Source organism: Triturus cristatus, chromosome 3_1, assembly GCF_964204655.1.
Source record: "Triturus cristatus chromosome 3_1, aTriCri1.1, whole genome shotgun sequence".
NCBI classification, from domain to species: domain Eukaryota; kingdom Metazoa; phylum Chordata; class Amphibia; order Caudata; family Salamandridae; genus Triturus; species Triturus cristatus.
In genome coordinates this window covers 994,583,464-994,606,887 of record NC_140583.1, presented here as the reverse complement: position 1 = coordinate 994,606,887, position 23,424 = coordinate 994,583,464, and the positions used below count along the sequence as shown (strand labels likewise).

The following is a 23,424-nucleotide window of genomic DNA, read 5'->3' as shown; positions in this document are numbered from 1 at the left end:
TTAATACTAGAAAAATCACACATGTTAATGGAAATAAAATCCTACCTATAAATGTACCACCTAAGTTAAATAAGAAATCTTTAATAGAAGAAAGTTTCTTTCCAATCTTTTCCCAAACACTTTCAACCTCCAGTGGTGTAATTTCCTCACTCAATTCAGTTATATTTTTAATGTAGATCTTCAGATCTTTAATTCCGTCCGGAATGTAAGTACAGCAATATTGAACTTTCAGCATTCCACATACTCCACCCTCTTTTGCCAATAATATATCAAGGGCAAGTCGATTTTGCATCACCATGGCATGCATGGCAACCATTTCAGTATTTACCAATAAAAATCCTCCAGCGGTGCTTGTTGACAAGCGATCCACTACTGTTGACAATTTTCTAATTTTGTGTGCATTCAGAGATATTCCCACTGCTGGTATCAATGCTCCAAAGATGTCTCCTACAATTTCTGACCAAGATTCTCTTTTCCTACGTGTTAGTAGACTACCTAACTTATGTACACCATCTTCTCCTCTTCCCATGTGGAATATCTTTGGAAAAACCAGACCTACATACCATGTGCCATACCAATGGTATGGCAACCGATAATATGCCTTGTTCTCGCAGATAAAATATAACCCAGGAAAAACTGGAAAATTTCCTCCTTTAAATCCTCATCCACCCATGATTCGGTATGTATCATGGCATTCACTGTTACCTACAAAGTAATTATCATATGCAGTTTGATTCCTTCTAATACACAACTTTCCTTTCTGAGGCCAATCTAAAGCCATAGTTGGACTAGCTTCTCCTTTCAAATGCTTTTCCATTTCAACATCCCAGACTGTCTTTTCCTCTCTTCCCTCAGGTACTTTCTTTTGCATTTTTAATCTCCTTTCTTCAACCATATCCAAGAACACTTTCTCCTCCTTCTTTAAACTACACGTTAAATTATTCCTAAATATAGATTCTGTAGTTTCTAAGAAAAATTCACCTAATACCTTCGCAGGCTTTACTTTATTCAATTTGTTAATTACAGGTACTTGTGAAAATATGTTATCTACATCTGAAAAGTAATATTCTAATTTCCCTATTTTGTAAAAAAGACCAGCTATCACACTACATGTTTTTCCATACGTTACTAGAAGGTGATGGTAGGTCACTCCCTCAGATACAGGTGCAGGTAACTGCATGCAGACGTAGCAATCCCTCACATCCATTGTCTTTACATATTCATACAATAGTTTCGAAAATACATTGTTAGAAAAGTCATTTATAGACCTGTTTTTATGCAGATAATTTCTATCTATTTTAGTCAGATATACCTTTTGAATCTTCTCTATATTAGTTTTATTTTCACTATGTCCTTCTATTGTTCCTAGTGTAACTTTAAATGATATCATCAAAGCTAATACATTCCACAGAAGCATTAGTAATCCTGTACAACAACAACACATTTTAAACCACCTTCTAAGAAACGTACATTTAGCTTTTCTACTTTCTGTGTTTGCCATTTTCGTAAAAATGATCAATGTCTTTTGACTTAGCCTCTTTTATTTCACAACTAGTTTTTTCTAACCTAAGGCTCTAAGCACCTACTTGGTTCTATCAGTTATGTCTTTTTCCGTATTTTATTGTCTTTCCATTTGCAACACTTTTTGTCTTATTCAGTTTGGCATTTGATCGTCTTTTACTTTTCTCTCGTAATCTTGATACAGAACTTCCTGAACATCCGTTTTTTCTCCAATATCGGACAAGAAAGCTCTCAGGATTTCCGATTCTTCGTCTTCCTCAACCACTTCTTGTACAGTCACCTCTGGATTTTCTTGGCTATCTGCCTCTTCTTTTATTTCAGGCAAGGCCACATACGTCCATTCTGGCGACTTATACTTCTGGTTAGGTTTTCTCGTTCTTTTGCTTTCTTCCTCTGTAGTTACTTTCTCATTTTTCGGTTTTTCTTGACTGGATACTTCATTCACTTGTTCTGCTCTTGGTGAATTCACTCGTGTCAGTCTATATCTCAATCTCTTTATTTTGTTTGGCCAGATTTCATCTCTTGCTGGTCGTTTCATTTTATTTTTATCATTCTTTTCAGCTCTCCATGTTCTTTTCCTCAAGGCTCGACCTTCTGGTATTTCTTCATCACTATCCTCTGATTCTGTTTCAACTTGCTTTTTGCTTTCAGCTGTTCTTCTTTCCACCACTTCTTTTATTTCCCCTACTTCTGTCCCTCCTCGTGGTTCTTGCACACAATCTTCCTGCTGACTAACTGATCCTTTTCTAACTGGATGTTTGAATTCCCTACAACTCCTCAGGGGTCTTCGGCAAGACTCTTTCCCTCACTTTCTGTATCTGGCACCTGTCCATCTACTTTTGTTATTTCAGGTGGAATTTCTCTCGGTTTTCCATCAAAAACTTCCTTATCAACAATTTCTTTGACTGTTTTTTCACTGCTTTTCTCTCAATGTACCTGTTCTTGTTCAGTCTCTGAGTCTGAGCTGGTATCAGAAATCTGTAATTTTCTTCTCAAGGGAATATTTTCTGGAGCAACTATCACATTTGGTTTCGATTCCCCCCTTTCAGGGTTTTCTCTAGTTCTTGTTTCTTCAGCATCTGATTCAGAACTAGTCTCTGACTCTTCAAAATATTCTCCTTCCTTGTTATCCACTGGATTTGGAATTCTCAATGTGTGACTAGCATGAATCCAGTTCTTTATTCCAGCACACTTCACAGCTGTGGTTGTGGTCAAAATCACTTGTCGTGGTTTTCCCCAACGTGGGACCAGACAGTTCCTTCTTCTGTGTACTTTAATTCTCACCCAGTCTTCTGGGCTCAGATCATGAGCTTGCTTCCGTTCAAGAGTGGTGGCATCTGATCCAAACTGATGAAACACAGAATGAACTGCATCAGCCAGCCCCTTACAGTAATCCAACACCAAGTCATCAGTTATAGGCAACAACTTGTTGACTGGTATGAAAACATGTTGCATTGCTCTTCCCATGACAAATTCATGGCGACTCAGACCTGTGTTCCTATCTGGAATAGATCTAATAGTCATAAGTACAAGAGGCAAGACATCAGGCCATTTCAAACCTGTGGCTAAACACATTTTTCCCAATCGGTTTTTAATGGTGCCATTCATTTGTTCCACCACACCAGAAGCCTATGGGCGATAGGCACAATGTAGTTTCTGTTGTACTTTCAATGCTTCACAAATCAATTTCATGATCTCATTATGGAAATGTTTTCCTCTATCTGATTCAATTGTGACTGGAAACCCGAATCTAGGGATGAATTCCCTCAAAAGCAATTTTGCTACTGTGATTTCATCACTCTTTCTTGTTGGATATGCTTCTACCCATCTAGAAAACAAGCAGACCTTCACTAGAACATACCTCAACCTGTTACAAGGAGGCATTTCAATGTAATCAATCTGCATTCTGGTGAAAGGCCCTCCTTCTCGAACTATCGTTCCTAGACTTACCACTGTTTTCCTTCCAGGATTGAACTGCTGACATATAAGGCATCTTTGACAAAGGCTCTCAGCTACAAGTCTGAATTTTGCATTATACCATGTTTGTTTAAATGACCTAACCATTGCATCTCTCCCTATGTGTGCTTGTCCATGATACATCCGTGCCATGGCAGACACCATGCTATCAGGCATAACTGGTCTTCCATCTCGATAAACCCACACATGATCTGTTTCTCTTGGTGCACATCCTGCTTTTACCCATTGTCTCATTTCCTCATCTCCTGCTTCTTCCTGCAATTGCCTCACTTCTTCCTAGGTACTCACAATGTTAGTAAACAGTAGGGGGCAAGAATTCATTTCCCTTTCTTTCGCCCTGTTGATTGAATTTTGATTGCGCGCTTTAACCCTCAAGCCCTGGTGACATCAAATCTTACCTGTACAGACTGCACAGACTGCCGTGAGGGGAACGGCTCGACCTGAAGTCAGAAGACAGGTGCCCTGCAATTCTCATCGCCGTGAGGGGAACGGCTCTTTCAAACTTCAAATTCCATCATCCTCTGCTCCGGGCGCTCGCCGCTAACGTCATCTGGCAGCGCCCGGCCCGACATAAAGTTTCCTGAGGCTCCCGCAGCGCGGGACGCGCGCTTTAACCCTCAAGCTCTGGTGACATCAAATCTTACCTATACAGACTGCACAGACTGCTGTGAGGGGAACGGCTCGACCTGAAGTCAGAAGACAGGTGCCCTGCAATTCTCATCGCCGTGAGGGGAACGGCTCTTTCAAACTTCAAATTCCATCATCCTCTGCTCCGGGTGCTCGCCGCTAACGTCATCTGGCAGCGCCCGGCCCGACATAAAGTTTCCTGAGGCTCCCGCAGCGCGGGCAGCGCCCCGGCGAAGCCCGGGCCAAAGGCGGGCTCGTCCTTGCCCGTCCCTGACTGGACCGGGCTGGGCTGGGCCACCCCTCTAACGTTGCTGCTGAGTCCCTACGCACAAGGTAGAAGTGTGCTCTTAAATTGACTGGACAGTAGTCAAGTATGTATTGTATTTGCTGCATTTGCTGTTGAGGACTGTTGGCCACTAATTTGTATTAATTCAATTTAGAGTTTTACTATCAAGCCAGACGCATATTTGTGTTCCCCTGTACTGCTGAAACTGCCTTGAGTCCATATTGCCACTGGAGTGTTTCCAGCACATGATGGCGGGCAAAGGGAAGCGTTCTGGTGGGGGTGGGTATGTGTCTGGTACTCTTGACCAATTTATTACCAGAGCAGTTTCAGTATTAGAACATGAATTAGCCATCACTGAGCGTCGTTTATCTTCAGAGCTAATTCAAGCTAGACGCTCCTCTCTGGGAACTCTTGCATTAGCAAAATCCCCTAAGAGCTTAGCAGGGCAGGATATAGGTGACTTAGTTCAGCGGGGGAATACTGGGGATAGCACTATTATATCATTGGTTTGTAGTGACTCGATCGATGCCCTGGGTGAAGCCGTCCCTACAATAGGTAGTACTCTTAATATTCCTAAACCTGTTTCAACCTACCCCCAGACTAGGGCCAGCAGAAAAGCTGTAAAATCTTCTAATCTCAAGAGGAAAAGAGATGGGCTGACCCAGGGAGGGAGACAGGCGAAGCACTCCAACATTACGAAAAACACATCAACTGTGACGGGTGAGGCTCAGGCTGATGATAACTCACTCTTGGGCGAGACTATCAACAGGCCCTCGGACCAGCCCCAAAACAGTGATTTGATTGCCCAGATCGAGCAAATGATGCGTTCTCTATTATTGCCACTCTTAGAAAAGGTAAAAGTGGTCAATGAAAAGGTCGAACGACTTGAGCAAACTATTTTAGATAACTTTTGTTCACTGAAAAATGTTATCAAATTAGTTACTAAAGACAGTGACAATCCCATCAGGGTTAATTCTACTCTTCCTGTCTTACCACTTTCTCCTTCTGACCATGATGTGTCATCTAAGGACAATTCTAAGGTTGCCCCACCTAAGATTCTGGTCAAAGATAATGCCACCAGTCAAGGTGTCGGTCAAGAAAGGGTTAACCTAAAGGGTATTTCCAGTATTAACACTGCAAGTAAGGGTGTGCATAAAGGAGCAATTATGGAGTCTGGGGATAGAACTAACAAACTCCCCAGGGCTCATATTCATCTTCCTCCGGATTCCACTCCTTATGTTGCTGTTTTGACTGGTGTCCCTGAACTAAAAGATGGCATATTGGAATCCTACCAACAACTCAAAAACAAAGTTATATTCTGGCTAAATAAGAATAGACCGATCCCGAATTATATGGACGGGAATATTCTTTTTGCCAGAAGAGTTAGTTGGGTGGGCCCTAGACCCAAAGATGTCCCAGGGGACTCTATCATCATTAATTTTGAAGATAGACGCGTAGTGCGTTTTATTTGCGACTATCCATCTGTAGGTGATCGGTCGGAAATCAGGGTACACGATTTGAGCCATTTTTATAATTTTAATTCCAACATATCTGTAAGATCTAGTCAAGACCAGCCACGTCGGGGAACTTACTCAGTGCCTGCCACTCACTCCCCTGATTATATCAACAACTTATGTTACCCTGTAGCTTTAGCCTGACCGGCGCCCGAGGGGCAGCTTCTTATTATGTCTCCTATACCAAACATCCCTCTGGTGGGCCTAAGGGTGGAGAAGAGGCAGATATAACCGTGTATAAGCCATGTACGAAGACTACATGTAAAATTTTAAGTTGGAATATCGCGGGTATCAGATCTAAAAGTCAGGATGAGATATGGGCTGGCTATGTTATATCCCATGATATTATAGCACTACAAGAAACCTGGGATATATCGAACAGTTTTTCTCTGGATGGTTATGCCCATTTTTATATCTCAGCTACACCTAGTCTGGCGGGCAGGGCGAGGGGGGGCCTTGCACTTTTAGTTTCATTGAATTTGAAAGGATCTGCAACTCAGTTAGAATCAGGCTCCCAAAACTGTCTAGTCGTAGAACTAGCGGTTGTAAATTCTCCCACTTTGCTACTTATTAATTTTTATAATTCACCTGATAGTGTCAGTCCAAACCAGCATCTAGAATCTCTAGGGGAGGTTTTGGATAAATTCAGAGCGTCACACAATAGTCCCGAGGTCATCCTGATGGGTGACTTCAATATCCATCCATGCAGTTTGGAGTGTGTTGTGGAGGACGAAGGGGGACTTCCCTATTCGTCACCCACACACTTTGAACATACCAAACAAGGCGAGGCTTTGGAGAGCCTTCTGGCCTCCTCAAACCTCTCTGAATCCGGTTGTTGCATGGAAGGGCAGAGGACTTTTACATTTAAAGGAAAAGATTCAGGATCAGTCATTGATTACATATTTTTATCTTCTTTGATTTTGCCTTCGGTTTTAAACTACAGGGTAGAAGACTCTGTTTTCAGTGACCATAATCCCGTGATAGTAGAGGCTGTTCCGGAAGGGTCACTGATTTTTAAAGATATAAAAATTTCAGGAGCTACAGATCTTTTTTTAAAAGACCAGGGTAGGAGATTGAAATGGGCCAAAGTGACCCCGGTCACTTTCCTAAAAGAGGTCCTGACCAAGGTTGAAATGGAGGTGGGCATATGTCTAGATCACGCCAATGCCAACTCAAGGATAGTTGAGGCCTTTAACACCATTTGCCTACAAGTAAATAATGCCCTTTTGGTAAAAACCAACTCAGGCGGCCAAATAGGCAAAAAATGGTTTGACACAAATTGCACTAAGGCTCACTCTGCCCTCTTAAAGGCATTAAAAGAAACACCTAGAAACAGATCACTGAAAGTATCCTTGAGGAAACAATATAAACAGGCCATCACAGCTTGCAAAAATGAGATCAAGGAAGATGCTTGGAATGATTTACAGTCAGTCGAAATCTTGCGGGATAGTTCCAAATTTTGGGGAGTGATTAATCACCCATACTTTTCCGGTAGCGAGAATCTGGCCATGGAATGCAGTATTCCAGACGAGCGGTGGCTAGCTCATTTTGGAAACATTTACAGTCAGCACTCAAATGGGCACTCAGATGTGATGTTATCTTTTAACCAGGTTGGTTTAGTCTTGACCTTTAGGGAGGAGGATGTGGAAAAAGCCATTAACGAGACAACTAAAAAACGGTGTCCCGGCAGACCTATATAAGTCCGCCCCCAAATTTTGGGCCAAAATACTGACTAATGTTTTTACGCCGCTAGAGACAAGATCATCCCTGAGTCCTGGGCCAAGTCCATCATCATTCCAATTTTTAAAAAAGGTCAGAGGGGTGACCCGGCCTGCTATAGGCCTATTTCTTTAATTGACTCGGCCGTTAAAATCCGAGTCATCTTGGGCAGGCTGACCACGTGGCTTGAGGGTAGCGGCATACTATCTAATGCCCAGTATGGCTTTAGGGCCAACAGGAGCACGCTGGATCAATGTCTAAACCTTCACCTACTTATCTGTAAATATACAATCGCGAAGGAGGGGTCCCTGTATATGGCTTTCATGGACCTCTCCTCAGCTTTTGACCTGGTTAATAGGTCAAAGCTGTGGAGAATCCTACTGAATATGGGGGTTGATCCCCCTCTGGTTGGCTTCTTGGCGGACCTGCATTGTGGCTTATTAGCCTCGGTGAGAGTTACCCATGGAGGAAGGTGCACCAGCTGCTTTAAGTCAAAGAGGGGTGTTACGCAGGGGTGCATTTTGGCACCCCTCCTTTTTACACTATATATAAATGCACTGGACCCAGCTTTGGCCAACTCAACGGCGGACGTACCGCATGTAGGAGAGACTAAGATCCCAGTTCTCCTATACGCTGACGACGCCGTTCTTCTGGCTCGCTCTGGTGTGGCCCTCGATAGACTACTGGCCTCATTTGGCGATTTCATGACCTCTTTAGATCTGAAAATTAACACCCAAAAGTCTCAGGTCATGATTACTGGTCAGGCCAGTAGGAAAAAGAAATCCAAATTATTTTTTTGCCTAGATCATGAGATAAAAAGGGTCCCCATCTTTACTTATTTGGGGGTTATCTTTGATGAGAAAGGAACATGGGGTCCGCAACAAAAAGTAAAAGGCAATTCTGTGGCAAGATCGGCCGCAGCTATACTTGGTTTTGCCAAACGGTTGGGAGCTCACCCAATGGAGGCTATTTTAAAGGTCTATAAAGCCAAATCTTTGGCTATAGCCGCCTATGGTTCTGCCATTTGGGGCTATACTAATACTGATACCATCCAGAGGGTGGAGAACATGTTTTTAAGATCTCTGTTGTCCGTCCCTCAGTCCACACCCACCTTTACGATACATTCAGAGCTGGGTGTGGGGTATGTTGCAGACCTAATTAAAGTGGCCCCCGTTATTTGTTGGCTAAAAACCTGGCTCAACAAGGAAATTTCCTTAACCCACCTGATACTTAAAGATTGCCTTGCCCTGGACAGAGCCCACAGAATCCCTTGGCTGGCCTACGTTAAACGGACATTGGCAATAGTAGGCAGACCAGAGCTATTCAACTCCCCCGACCGTATTAATAAAAAGGATGTTATGGGGATTAAATCCGCATTAGTTACCCTATTTATAGCTGAGAGGGAGGACTTAGAATTAAAAAAGCCATTAGTTAGAAGGAACTATGCGCTTATAACTGTTCCTGGTCTTGAACCCTATTTGGCCTTTGTAACCAGTCCATTTCATCGGTCTCTCCTAATCAAATTTCGTTTTAAATTGATAAATTTTTTGCTTGGTTTTTATCCCACATGGGCTATCCCTGAAAACGCAATCCCATGCAACTGTGATAATTTCTCCACCCAGGACACATTACATTTTATTATGTTTTGCGAACACTACGCACAGATTAGGAAAAAATACCTGTTACCTATCCTAAAGGAGGCTGTTTTTTTACAAGTGAGGCCAGCGCTCCTGTTCTTGCAACTTTTGCCTAGCACCACTATTGCATTTTATGTAGCAAGTTTGTTAGTTGCGGCTGTTCGCATAAACAAGAAGCGTGTCAACGTACGGCCAAGCTCGATTATGATCTGACCTGGTGTGTAGGATGTGCAGGGTTGGTGGTTTCTCTCTTTGGAGTTAATTTTTGTCTCTATCAGACTTTTTTACATTGAAAATATATTAATGTATTATATCTATTTTATCTACTTTGAACTGAACTCATGAAATATGTTCATTTTAATTTTTTTTTATCTTGATAAATGTTATTCATAATTATTACTGTAATTGATGAACTTTTGTCCTGTATTTTATGTGACTATCTGTTTGTTATGTCTTTTTATGATTTTTATTAATCGAATAAAAGTAACTGACTGACTGACTGACTGATTGCAAGCACAATATTGTGCAACATCGTTAGCGTACTCATTACCAACTGCGACGTAATCTCCTGTCTGAACGTGTGCAGCACACTTCACAACGGCCAATTGTTTAGGCAGCTGTATCGCCTCATGCAACACTTCAGCATTCTTTATAGGAGTTCCACTCGAAGTCAGAAATCCTCTCTGCAGCCATATCTGACCGAAGTCATGCACAACACCAAAGCCATACTGACTATCAGTTATTACAGTTACTCTCACATTCTTTCCCAACTTGCATGCTCTAGTTAAGGCTACAAGTTCAGCAACCTGGGCTGATTTTACTCCCTTCAGGTGAGATGCTTCCATTACTGCTGCAACTGTGTATACTGCATATGCTGCACTTAGAATTCCTTCGTCTGTTCTCAAGCATGACCCATCCACAAACATCACAAAGTCACTTTCTGACAATGGTACATCTTTTATATCAGGACGTAGTTTAGTACAGAAATCAAGTACATACAAACAATCATGATCCACTTCATCTCTGACTTCCACATTCTCAGCATCAGGCAGTAACATTGAAGGATTCACATTCAAGCATCTCGTAAGGCTCACATTCGTTGCACCTAATATGGCCTTCTCATATTTAGTCAGCCGACTATGTGTCATGAACTGAGTGTGGCTCCTTGTTAAAAGGATTGCCACATCATGAGGTGCAAACACTCGCACAGGATATCTCATCACAATTCCTTCACTCTGTTCCAGACTCTTACAAGTAGCAGCTACTGCTTTCAAGCAACCTGGCAACGCTACAGCTACAGGGTCTAACATAGCTGAAAGTACAACTCAAATTCTTTTTCGTAATGAGGCATTCCTAACGCTGGTGCTTCACACAGACTGTCTCTCAATTGTTTAAAAGCTGCTAATTCTTCCCTATTTAAGTCAATGGGGTCTTTTACATCACGTCTTGTCAGGCATACCAAAGGTTTTGCAATCGGGGAAAAGTTACTTATCCACTGACGACAATATCCAACCATTCCAAGAAACATTCTCACTTCTCTTTGTGTCATTGGGGCTCTCATTCCTTTTATTATCTTGATTCTATCTGTAGTTATTTTCCTCAGTCCTTTTTCAAGTTTGTGGCCTAAATATTGCACTTCTTTCTGACAAAATTGCAATTTCGATGGAGATACTTTAAGAACTCCATCTGCCAAATGGTTTAGCAGTGCTATGGTGTCCATTACACAAGCTTCTGGAGTCTTTGATGCCACAAGTAGGTCGTCAATATATTGAACTAGCACTAAATTCTCGGGCATTTCTAGGTCTTCTAAAGACTTTTTCAATATCTGATTAAATATCGAGGGGCTTTCTGTATACCCCTGTGGGATTCGGCACCATGCCAAAATACGTTCACCAAAACGGAACGCAAACATTTGTTGACTGTCATGATGCAACGGGATGGAAAAGAAAGCGTGACACAGATCAATCACTGTATACCATTCTGCATCATGTGGGATCTGATACAAAATCAGATGGATTTGGTACAATAGGAGAACATGACACAACCATTTTGTTTATCTTTCTCAAATCTTGAACTATTCTGAACTTTCCATTAGGCTTTTTCAGTCCCATAATTGGTGAATTACATGGACTACTCATTATTTCTCTCAAAATACCCTTTTTAACCATTTTCTCAATTATAGTAGTAACTCCTTCAATTATCTCAGGTGTCAATTTATATTGAGGAACATTTGGGTAACTTATTCCTTCCTTCACTGTTATTTTTACAGGATCCACATTTTTCATTAAACCTTCTCCTGTGAAATCCCAGACTTCTGCTTTTACTGTTTGTTTCAATTCTCTTGGTAGTTCATCAGGGTTGAATACAGCAAATGCTTCAGTAATCTCAGGTTCCATGTTAGCCATTGTCATTTTATATAGTACGTCTTTATCAGGGGTCTCAAATGCTATACCATCAGGAGTACAAAATATGGTGCAATTCATCTTGCACAGTAAGTCTCTTCCTTACAAATTTACAGGACTTGAATCGCACACAACAAAGCGGTGCATTTCTGAAAATTTCCATATATTGACTTTTACTGATTCTGTGAGATATGTTTTAATCTGTCTGTTGGATACTCCAACCACTTGGATTGTTTTGTCCGAGAGAGGAAGGTTTTTAACATCAGCTGACCTAACAGTTGAGGAGCACCAGAATCTACTAGGAAAGTAATATTTTCATCATTTACCTTTCCGTCCACAAAAGGGCCTGTCTGGTCTACTTCTAGAGTTGCACCAAGTACGCACTCTTCTTCCTCCCTTCGGCACTGTCAATAACCTTCTTCTGACTCACTCTCATCGCGTTTTAGCCAATACTGCGAAACAGCGCTAGCTTAGTTACCTGTTCTTCGTAGTAGAATCCTGTCTCATTACTCTATTTCTGTGAACTTATGCTCTGTGGAAAAGGCGGTTTTGGCGCCTGATTCTGTTGGGTAACAACCTGCTGCTGTTGCTGCAGTTGACAACTCACCTCTTTCTGCACCTGCGGATTCAATGATGCATTATCACTGTTAGTATTCGGGGGAAATTTACACTCGGATTTCCAGTGCCCTATTCTTCCACAATTGTGACATGGCCATTTCTTTTTGGCTTCTTCTATATTGAACTGTCCCTTACCTTTTCCAGCATTAAATTTATGTTTTGATCCTGCACTATTTGCTTGTTCGGCCAACTGAGCTTCCTGTCTTTCTGCCACCTTTACCTGTGCCCACAAGGCTTTTACTTTCAACTTACGCTGCTTGGCTTCGATTTCATCACTAAAATATTTTGCATGTCTTAGTACTTCATCTATTTTCTTATTCTGCCAGTCTATTGTATGATGTTTAATCATTTCACTGATTTCTGGACGTAAACCATATACAAATCGGTATACAAAGTGACTTAAATCTTTTTCACTCACGTTTTCATCGCCACTAAACTGTTTAAAGGCAAGAATTAACCTCTCGTAGTATGCGTGTACTGACTCCTTAGTCTCCTGATGAGTTTGATCTATTTTTACGCAATCAGTCTCTATGGGAGGTACCTTGTTTTTCAGGAAAACAATTACTTGTTCATATTTTTTCATAACTTCCGGATCTGGGGTTCTTGTTTTTGGATCCCTAGGGTATTCTTGTGTAGGCCAATTAATCATCAACTTGCACTCTGTCCATAGATCTGCTGGTACTATTATGTCAAATAGACTGTTTAGATCAATCCATAAAACTTTCGATAATTTTACAAATTTATTCACTTGCCTGTACCACTCGACTGGCTTTTCGCGTAGTCGAGGGAAATCATTTGTAAATGACAAAATATCTTGCCTAGTCCAAGGAACATGTACACATCCTCCTCCTGGAATTTCTCTCATGGGACATTCTGTCACTACTTTTTCTCTTACGGGGAAAGCTGCAAATGTTTTGTCTACGTCTCCCCATTTTCTTAACAAAATGAGTATGTCTTTAATTTGAGTTATTCTTCCTGTGGTGTTCAGATTTTCAATATCTTTTTCTGAAAAATCTATCTGTATGGCTTTTGTAAAGCTTTTACCCTTTCAAATTCTATTCCCATTTCATTTGCCACTTCTTCTAGTCTTTCATGTAGACTTTTTGCTCTCCAGGTTATACTTTTACATATAAATATTAATTCTTCATCCTGATAATTTTTAAGCTTTTCTGTGGGGATAGTCCCTACTATTAATTCTTCCAAAACCATCCTTAACTTGGCCACATCTATAGATTGGGATTCCTTATCTTTTTGCTGCAAACTCCTTAGCCATTCACTCAATTCTTCTGAAGTAGGACCTACACTATCTTTCTCAGTATTTTGTTGCTCTAATCTCTCTGGTGTTCCTGGGACTGATTCTGTCGTCATTATTATCCTATCCACTAAACTTTGATTTACTGTCAAATTTCTAGATGTACTCTGTTCTAATATACTTGTTGTTTGTCTCCATGGGTTCTTGTCTATATTCTTTTCTGACCTCTCTGTTTGTTTATTACTGTTATAAGGAATCGTCAGACAATGCTTACTATCCTTCTGTTTATCAAAAATAGGCATTACAGGTCCTATGGTCACTGGAACAGTTACGGCTTCTAATTTTTTAGTTAATTCCCTAATCTTCTCAGTTAATTCTAAAGTGGTTTTTGCTAATTCAGTTGAATTTTCATTACCCATTTTACCATGTTGCGTTTACTCTAATTATTTAAAAGGATTGTTCCTTCCTGTCTCTGGTAATACTGATTCAAATGTTATATTCTGTGAAGTCTCTCTCATTTGGGCACTTGGTGTCACTATGGTAGAATCTGACTGATAAGGAGGTGGATTTTTATAAAACATGTCGTCAAGAACATCATCCTCCGATTCATACACACCATATCCTTTTGACTCGACATTAGTTCTCTTTTCCATACATTTTCTACTGCTGACTTCTTCAGTATGTCTTCACAGGGAATAAACCATCAGCCATATTTGCACTTCGCCATCTTTTCATTCTATCATCATGATTCTCCTGTCCATATGATTTACCAAACATGTATCTATACCTTCTGCCACTCCTCTGTCGTTCCCTGTTATGCATCTCATCTTCCCATTCAGTCAGTGCTTCAAACTGTGTTGATCTAGGTCTCGGTTCTAGATTCATCATTCTTTCTCTCAAATTCCTCAAAACCGCTAAATTAAATGAACCATGTTCTGGAAATGCTAAGACTCCATCATCTTTTGTATACTTTGCCCAATTGTCCAACCAAATACATGTATGATATCCGTATTTCGCAACCATAAAGGATGCGGGTGATTTTGGTAGGGGAAGCAATTGTCCCTCTCTGGTCACAATCGGTCTGTCCTTTTTAAATAAACACTTGATCTTTCCAACCCAGGACTTTTTCTCTTTTTCTGGTGGATCGTAATACATCATTTTATCTTCCGTGTATCGCTAGATTTTCCCTACAACTATTCTGTTGTTTTAACCAATCGTAGCGTGACTCACACTAATGCACCAATCAGGAGCGTCTATGTCACTTCTGTAATTCTCCAATCCCAGTGTGACTCACACTAACGCACCAATCAAGAGCGTCTACGTCACCCTGTAATTCTCCACTCTCAGCGCGTCATACACTAACGCACCAATCAGGAGCGTCTATGTTTCTTACTGACTGGCCAATCCCAGCGCAGTCTTTCTGACGTCAGCTTTTCTCGCTGCTCCTACTTCTGCTGACCCCTCCTTTACAAAATTTTTCTGCAAACTTTTTACATTCACTTTTACTAAAATTCTGTAAGTAGCGACTTAAAAACGCCACCATTATCTGTTTCACTAACAAAAGAATAGTTAATGACCTTTCTTACAAGAATTCCTTCTTTCCCGAGAGCAGCGCTTACCTCTGCTTTACTACGGAACCGTTACAAACTTCCGACTTCCTACATCCCAGAAGCCATCAAACAACATAGAACTCAACGCAACTCAACATAGTGTTAATACATAAACCAATTCTTATCCACAATCAATAATCAATAAGCAATTTACAAGCAAAAATCACCAAACCAAAACAATAAAAACCATCATCTTGCTGCCAGAAAAACTGATGGAGCGGAAGACCGGGAAAAATGGGGAACAAACATATACCAGTATCCTCCCTGATCCAGCGCTAAACTGGGAAATGGGGAACAACATATACCGGTATCCTCCCTGCATCGCAGACTCGTCGTTACACACACTTATTCATACATGCATTAATTGGTGGGGCCCATAACACCAACACTCACACAACCTATTCAAGAGTCCACACACAGGAGGGATGAGTGATTCAAGCACCGGACATGTGGGGGAAACACCTTATAGCCTATAGGGAAGGAAAAGTAATTTACAAATGTATACATTAACGCCCTTTTGCCTATAGATCCTTAATCCCAAACTTCAAGGCCCTCTTCGATCAATGGATCAAATTAGTTGGATTGGTTGATGGTGATTTTAGAACCAGCTAAAACACATTTTAAGACTTCAGAATCTATCCTTTAAATGAAACTCATGAATCATGAATTCTCGTTAATCAATAATTGTTTATCTAATATTTCATAATGGTTTTAAATTCGCATTTGTCTTGTCAAAGTTTAGAAATTTTATATCAATATTTCAGTAAATTGCAGAAGATCATATTTACCTAATCTGGCTAATTGGAGTCCTCTAATTCATTGGCTCTGTATAATTTTGTCGTAAATTGTCCGAAAGCAAGCCAAAGCTCAATAGTTCTTAGCTCGGCAGGTTACAGTCCCAAACGTCAGCGTCAGCCCGAACGTCAGCATCAGCGTCAGTAAGAAGGAGATAGAGATAGAGGTCCCTCTCTATTCTACTACTTTATAATAAAATGAAATCGAGAAGATACAATTTAATAATTTTGGGCAGTCGTGATTGGCTGGTTGAGATCTTCCGATGTCAAGTTTGAGTTTTCTGTTCAGTTCAAGGGGTGATGTCATGAGATTGTCCAAAGTCAACGTTTTCCGGTTTTATTGTAAGGTTGATTGTTCTCTATGCTTGGCTGGTTGCCCACTCTGTCCTTGCTCTAGTACATGTCGAACCAAAGGTCGTGACGAGGTTTAGGAGAATTCTTGCGCTTCCGCATCTCACTTCGCGCCTCGTGGGGCAGTGGCCACTTCGTCGTGTGGTGTCGGCGGCCATCTTGGTTTTAGGCCCAAGTGCTAATTTTAGCGAAACAAACACAAAAGTGTAATTAATAAATTGAAATAATGAATCTAATGTTAACCCCTTACTAATCCCTCTATGTGCTTGCATTTATCTAGCGTATAGCAACATTTAAAGCCATTATATTCACCTTTTCGGTCCTCCTCTGGGCAACATTACAAAAGCAACATATATCATGCAAAATTCTAATTACCACATGTACTACTGTGAATATGCGTACAGATTTTAGTCATAAAGGTTATTTTAGCCATTCAAATGCAAATCCCACGTGTAATTCGAATGTTAATAATGTTGGTTAATAAAACATGCAAACTCATTTAATAATATTATAGTTAATAGATTATTTAATTAGTATTTTCATGCAGGATAGGGGAGGTATACAAAATGTTGTACTACCCGCTCCATCACATGCATCCTCTAACTTTCAACATGCACAGTTACTATTGCCACCAAGGCTTATGCTATTTCTATGCTATGGATCCACAAGTGTATACTCAGTAACTCTATGGTGTAAACAATCATTGTGTTATCAGTCTTATTATTGATGTCATCAATTATATAGTTTGAGATATCATCCGTGATATGGTGGTCATAAGCAGTGCACGATTGGGGCGCAAATTAAAGTTCGGTCGTAAACTGTAACTGGTGAATTTCAGTGGTTCATTTGTTTTTTCAAGGTTAGTTTTTGTGTTATTTCAACACCTAATTATATTGTCACTTTAACCTTTGGTTTTTTTCAGTCAATTACTAGGGTTTCTTTTTTAAAGTAAGCTAAAACCGTTTTACTATAGATATCTATACCATCACTTCGACCTTTGTTTGTTTTTTAAATATTAATTGCTACAGTGGTACTGACTATCAGTTTTAAACATCTTTTCATAGTTCTTAGCTTTTAATGGGGTATTGGTCCCACTTAATCTTTCCATTGAAATGCTTTGGAGGGCCTCAATACAAAAGAGAGTAGTTATTTACATAAAACAGGTTGAAAATCTGCCTTTCCTGCGCGGTCACCCCGGATTTTCACCTTCTGGTGGGCCTTATATTTTAGCTGGCTTTAGAACTCTGTGCACTTTAACCCTTCTAACAAGTAGTAGAGGCTGTGCTCCCCCTTTACACACAGTAGAACTGCCACACTCCAAATTGGCACATTTAACTTGCCTATGAGTCCATTGACTTTAGCACAAAATGTACCAAGGGACTGGAAGTTACATGCCACTACTGGACTGCTGCACCACTTGTGTCATTCACTACAGTAGCAGTGTAGACATGGCATCAAACCTACCATTGTAGCCTAATGATAGATGTGTAAGAACTGCAATTCTACTGGTCAAAACTAACCCCTTTGACAAGTCCAAACCAACCTTTTAAATAATGATAAGTCAGCCCAATTGTAGGCCCTGTGGCTCACAAGGCAGGGTGCATGGTATTTGAAAATTGGACATGTAGAAATATAGTGTTAACATGTCCTTACAGTGATTAGCACTCGAACATTTGTTTTTCACTATGGCATGCTTAGCTGTCCTATGTAGAAAACCAGAGTACAGATTAAAAAACTTATACTGTTATTAATAAACTCTTTTAAATAGTTATTTAAAAAATCCTATTCAGTTGTTAAGTTGGATGTTTAATACATATTAAGGAAAAGTAACTTTTACAAAGTTCCCTTTTCACTGCTTGAAATTCCTGGAGGCTAATTTACATTGGGTATCTGGCTTTTCGTGGGCCGTACTTATCCTTTATTATGTGTGAATAGGAATGAATTGCCTCCCAGGAGCAAAGAATATGCTGACCTGAATGGGCAGCAATGACACCTCTAAGTATGCAGGGTGGGGGGCTGTGGGCATCCTTTTTGGCACTCTAGTATCAAATATTGCTCGATTATGGAGCCCTGCCTGTCATTTCCGCTGGCTTCACACATAACACTTGGGGCCCATTTGAGAAGGGAGAGAACAGGATTCCAAGACAATTTTTGTGGAGCCACCGTCTGGTTGCTGAAGGACTCTACGTTTGCCGTACCAGATTTCTGTCTCTGGGTATTTTGAGGGTACAGTGGATGCCCTCACACACAGCCCCAGCCCTTAGAGCTCAAATGTAGTGTGGTTGAAGACTTTCGCCATCTTGAGAATTTCAAAAGTGGGTAGGTTTGGCCCTAGGAACATTTTCCCCGTTGGTTAGGTTCGCCATCTTGAGAATTCCAAAAGTGGGTAGGTTTGGCCAGAGGAACTTTTGCCCCATTGGTTAGGGCATGCCCAGGAGTCATTTCCACCCACTAGCTAGTTCCAGGAATAAATGTTGCACCTCTAGGCACCCACTTCAGAACACTTCAAGGACTTGCAGAAGATCAGATGAACACTGGACCTGCTTTCTGTGGCCTCAGAAGAGCTCTGAAGGATTAGACCTGATCTCTCTTGTACCCAGAACCAAGAAGTGGAATCCAAGGGTCATAAGGCGGATCTTTTGTTCAAGCTATAGGGATGCATCAAGCTACAAGAGGCCTTTTCCTGGAAGTATCCAACTGACCAGTGGCAACTGGACCTGGACTGGATCCTGCTGTTGGCCTCTGCCTTACAATCTACGAGTCTTTATGTGCCTCCACTGAAGGTCAGTGGGACTCTAGAAGTGCACACCTGTGGTGGATTGGGACTTAAAGGACTAAGTCAGAAGGTAAAATCTTTGATCAGGAGGAACCTGGCGTATCCGACCTGCACTCACAGCCATCATAAAATTGCACCTAGGTCCCTGTCTACCACAACCAGTGATAATCATTGGTGCTTTGTGTTTCTACTCCTACTTAAAACTTCAAAAACTCATAACTCTAGTTCCCTTTTTAGATTTTTGTCTTTTTGGTGTCATTTTGTATAATAAATGTGACTACTTTTCTAATTCAATTAGAGATTTTTATTGTTTTGCATTTGGACTTTATTACTGTTTTAGTTCTGTATGAATTCTTCACACTTCGCACAAGTAAAGCCGGTCTGATCTGCACCATAGCTAGCGGGGATAGAGCTCAGGTTAATTTAGTGACTTTAAGGGTTTTACTCTCTGACAAGGATTGTGATTGTTCCTTGAGTTGGGTAGTGACCCACCCCAAATAATAACCAATTTATTTTACACAATGACTGTTTTTAAATCAAAGCAACAGTGCTAAAAGCTGAAAATGGAGAAAGATGGGGGCTGCTAAACATATGAGCACTGTGGCAAATTTAAAAAGTAGGAATCAACAAGAAACATCACGAGGTAGATAAATAGACCAGAACTGAAGATTGGTGAAAAAAGAGGCATGGCTTGGAATCAAGATGAAGCATCCTTGAGATTCAGCAGGCTAGCATTCAACAGCTTCAAACAGCGCTGATAGGGACCTCCTAAGAACAACCGTCGGCATTACACTATTTTTATTTTTATTTTACAAACTAAGCACAGTCTGTGTTATTTTCAGTTTTAGAAAACCGACCATTTTAAAATTCTAATATGTGCTTGTAGAACAAAGAGCCTCCTCTTCCATTAGTCTGAAAAGTTGGGCTGTCGTTGTACTTCAACCTATAGGTTTGATGCTAAATTAATCTCTTGTCAAATTCCCTTCTTGTGAAAATCCAGGATTGTTTTGATCTTTGAAGACTGTATGATTGATTTTATTTTTTATAAACATTGATAGATATCTGAGTTTGTTTAGAGCACTTCACAGATAGGTATTGTTTTGTATACAACGTTTAGGTTCAATGATATGATTAACCCCTTCCCCGCTCATGACGGAACCACTCCGTCATGAGCCACGGTTGCGCTGTGCTCATGACGGAGTGGTTCCGTCATGCTGCGGCTGTTGGGGGCCGCTCCGCCCACGCGGCGCTAATTCCCCGCCTGTGCAGGCGATTAGCGCAGTGGGCGGAGACGTGACGGAACCACTCCGTCATGAGCACAGCTCAACCGTGGCTCGTGACGGAGTGGTTCCGTCACGAGCACAGCGCCACCGCACCTGCCCCCAAACCCCCCCAGCGCCGCGGCGGAATTCCTGCCGCGGCGAAGGGGTTAAAGTGAGCAAGAATAGAATGTGCCCTGGAGGAGTAAAAGCACCATGGAGCAGACATAGAATGATCACCCTCTGCAATGCATTTCCTGACCAAAGGTCAGAACACCAGGTCTGACACTGTTCGTGTTTGCTGTTTCAGGTACAGAGCAGAGCACACCATGGCTGAGATCGAAGATGTCCCGGAGGAGTACGAGTGAGTGTTGTTCTCTAATCAGTCACTGGAACATTTGGGAGAAAGCTTAATGTTGTAGATTAGAGGAAACCGTTTGGCAAGCCATCCCAGTCTACCTAAGGATAATCGGAGGATTCTTTGTACATGAAAAAGTGTAATATTATTGTGAATATGTATCCATGAGAATCAAGAAGTGGGCCTGTCAGAGCAGAGCCTGGGACAGGGCAGTGTTTGAAATGCATGTAGGTCTTCGATGAGGTGACGGGGACTGGATTCTTCACAGAGTAGGCAATTGGATCATTGACAGAGACCAGGGTTGGCCCAGCCTTAGGCATGGGAGTGCTCGAAGTTGGAGGTAAGTGATTTGCCCTTGCATTAGTGAGTGTCAAAGAATCACAAATCTTTGATTCACTTTTGACTTTCCCAACACAGATGTTTTCGGACATGCAAGCATGTTGCTATGGGTTGTATAACATCAGTAAAATGTGTTCTCTACTCACAGTAAAGCTAATAAAGCTCAAATTACCTCCTCGTCTGTCTTCCCCATCCCAGTTCTGACAGTCATGTGGAGGTCAGCCTCCATGAAACAGTTTACACTATCAGATGTAACTGGAAAGAAATCTCCTCCTCCTACAAAAACATCTCTTCCCTTTTGACAAACTCTAGTTACACCAAGCCACCTCCCCCACATCTATGCCTCCTCTTATATGGGTAAAATGGGTACAATTTTGTTCTGTCTCCTAAGAAAACGTTTGCCTTGGAAGATGTCAATTTTTTATTTTTTTTATTTCTTATATTATTTTCTGTTAAAGTATCCTCTTTGAGTGAGACTTGAATTGTGAATAACTTAAGCTCCGTTTTGCACTATAGTGGGAGCGATGAAGATAAAACGTCAGATCCGGCTTGAGGAAGCAGTTAAAAACCTATTACATCTTCCTTAAGCGTTCCCTGACCTTAGCAAGTGTAGAGCAGAACCTCTTCTTTCCCTGGTGGAGTGGGATGCAATGATTGTTAGGTTATACCTGTCATGCTTAGTGAGCCATTGGGGGAGCGGTATGGAACAGATTAGTGCTTGCTTGAGCGGGACAGGAATGGATGCATTTTGTGGGCCTAATATGTTTTGGCTTTTTGAAGAAGCTCGCTGGTTTCATAAAATATTTGTAACCCCTGCATGAGCTGCACTTTTTAAAAAAACTTTTCTTTATTGAGATTTGTAATGCATAACAATACATGTCAGCATCTGTTAAGGTACATATTCTCAAATCCGTCAGAGTTGATCGTTGATAATAAATAACGTCACCCAACAATAAAACAAGGTACAGAGTGTTTCTTATCAAGATAATAACACTCATTTCTACAAGATGACTTATCCAACATAGTCAATGTCCCAGATCTTTTTGTATTTGGAGTATGCATTTAGTCTAATAACTATTGATAAAGGACAGTGTCCAGCCATAGTTCAACTCCCCTGTGTAGCACACAAGTCAAGGCATGTCCCCGACGAGCCCTGCAGGATTATTAGTCCCCCTCCAGGGGGTACGTCTGTAAATAACTTTTCAGTGGTTGCCAAATGTCCCGTGGACACAAGGATGGCGGTGGCAACGTGGCATATGTATCGCTCATTATGTCCCAATGAACTAGGTCTCGAAGCCAGGCCTTCACTGCCGGTGTTTGTGCTCTGCCCCAGTGTAGGGAAACCTGATGCATCGCAATCAATAGGGCGATTGCTCTAAATCGCCTTATACTTTTCTTCAAAGGCTGGACACATCCCAGCAGTGCTGTCAGTGGTGCAGGGTGCAAGGTACGTTCGATCATTAGGCATAAGTGCCGAAAAACCTCCCCCCAGTATGCAAGAATGGGCCAGCAGTTCCATGCAAGATGTGAGAAATCAGCGTTAGCAGCGGCACACCTAACACACGCGTGTGAGGTGCTGTGATCCATCTTGGCTAACAGACATGGGGTTATGTACGCTCTGTGTAAGTACTTAAAATGTAAGAGTTTGTGGCAGTGGTTATTTGATATATATCGTGTCTGTGTGCAACAATAGTACCATATCTTGTCAGTCAATGGTATATCTAAATCCTGCTCCCAGGCTGTACACGCCTTGACCCCGTCCGCAGGGTGGAGAGTCAAAGATAAGTGATATAATCGGTAGACCAAGTGTGCTCCGTCTGGCAAAGTTATGACTATTGTAAGTAGGGAAAGGTCGGCCAGCTCTGTCGCAGCATCCGGGAGCGCCCCAATCAGGGAGCAGCAGATCCTGTGTAGGAGAAATGTGTCCATATAGGAGGCGTTACAACAAACAAATGATGGACGGAATGCTGACAATGCAGACATTCTCCCCCAGTCAAGAGATCTGGGTTAAATCCATCGTTCTTTTGCCCACAACACCACCCCAGTTTAGACATGGCCATATGCAAATCAGTCTTGACCCTGTGCCTCATGGGAACAGTCCAGCCCGAACTGCCAAGCCATGTCTTCCCTGGACCGGAATCAAGCATCCTAGGACCGGTTTCTGGCTATCAGCCGTCATCAGCCAGGATAGCTTGACTCCAGTGGCGTAGTGAGCACGGGTCCCAATGATGGATTTAGGCCCAGATCTCTGTACTGGGGTGAATGTATGACATTGTTCTGCATTCTATCCATCAATTGTTGTTTTTGCATTTGTCACCCCGAGTGGGACGGGTATGCTCAGACGTGAGTCCCGTGCTCCCCATGCCACTGGAATCAAGCTATCC

General features: G+C 41.5%; 1 protein-coding gene across 3 annotated transcripts in view; it reads left to right on the top strand.

Annotated features, from left to right (window-relative positions):
• Positions 1-23,424, top strand: part of LOC146861373 (troponin T, cardiac muscle-like) — a 195,709-nt gene that overhangs the window by 36,720 nt on the left and 135,565 nt on the right. For all 3 annotated transcript variants that reach the window (XM_085645676.1, XM_085645675.1, XM_085645674.1), the window contains exon 2: positions 20,654-20,707. In XM_085645676.1, coding sequence (XP_085501802.1) covers positions 20,673-20,707 — 35 coding nt within the window. In that variant the 5' untranslated portion in view covers positions 20,654-20,672. The remainder of the gene's footprint in view (positions 1-20,653; positions 20,708-23,424) is intronic.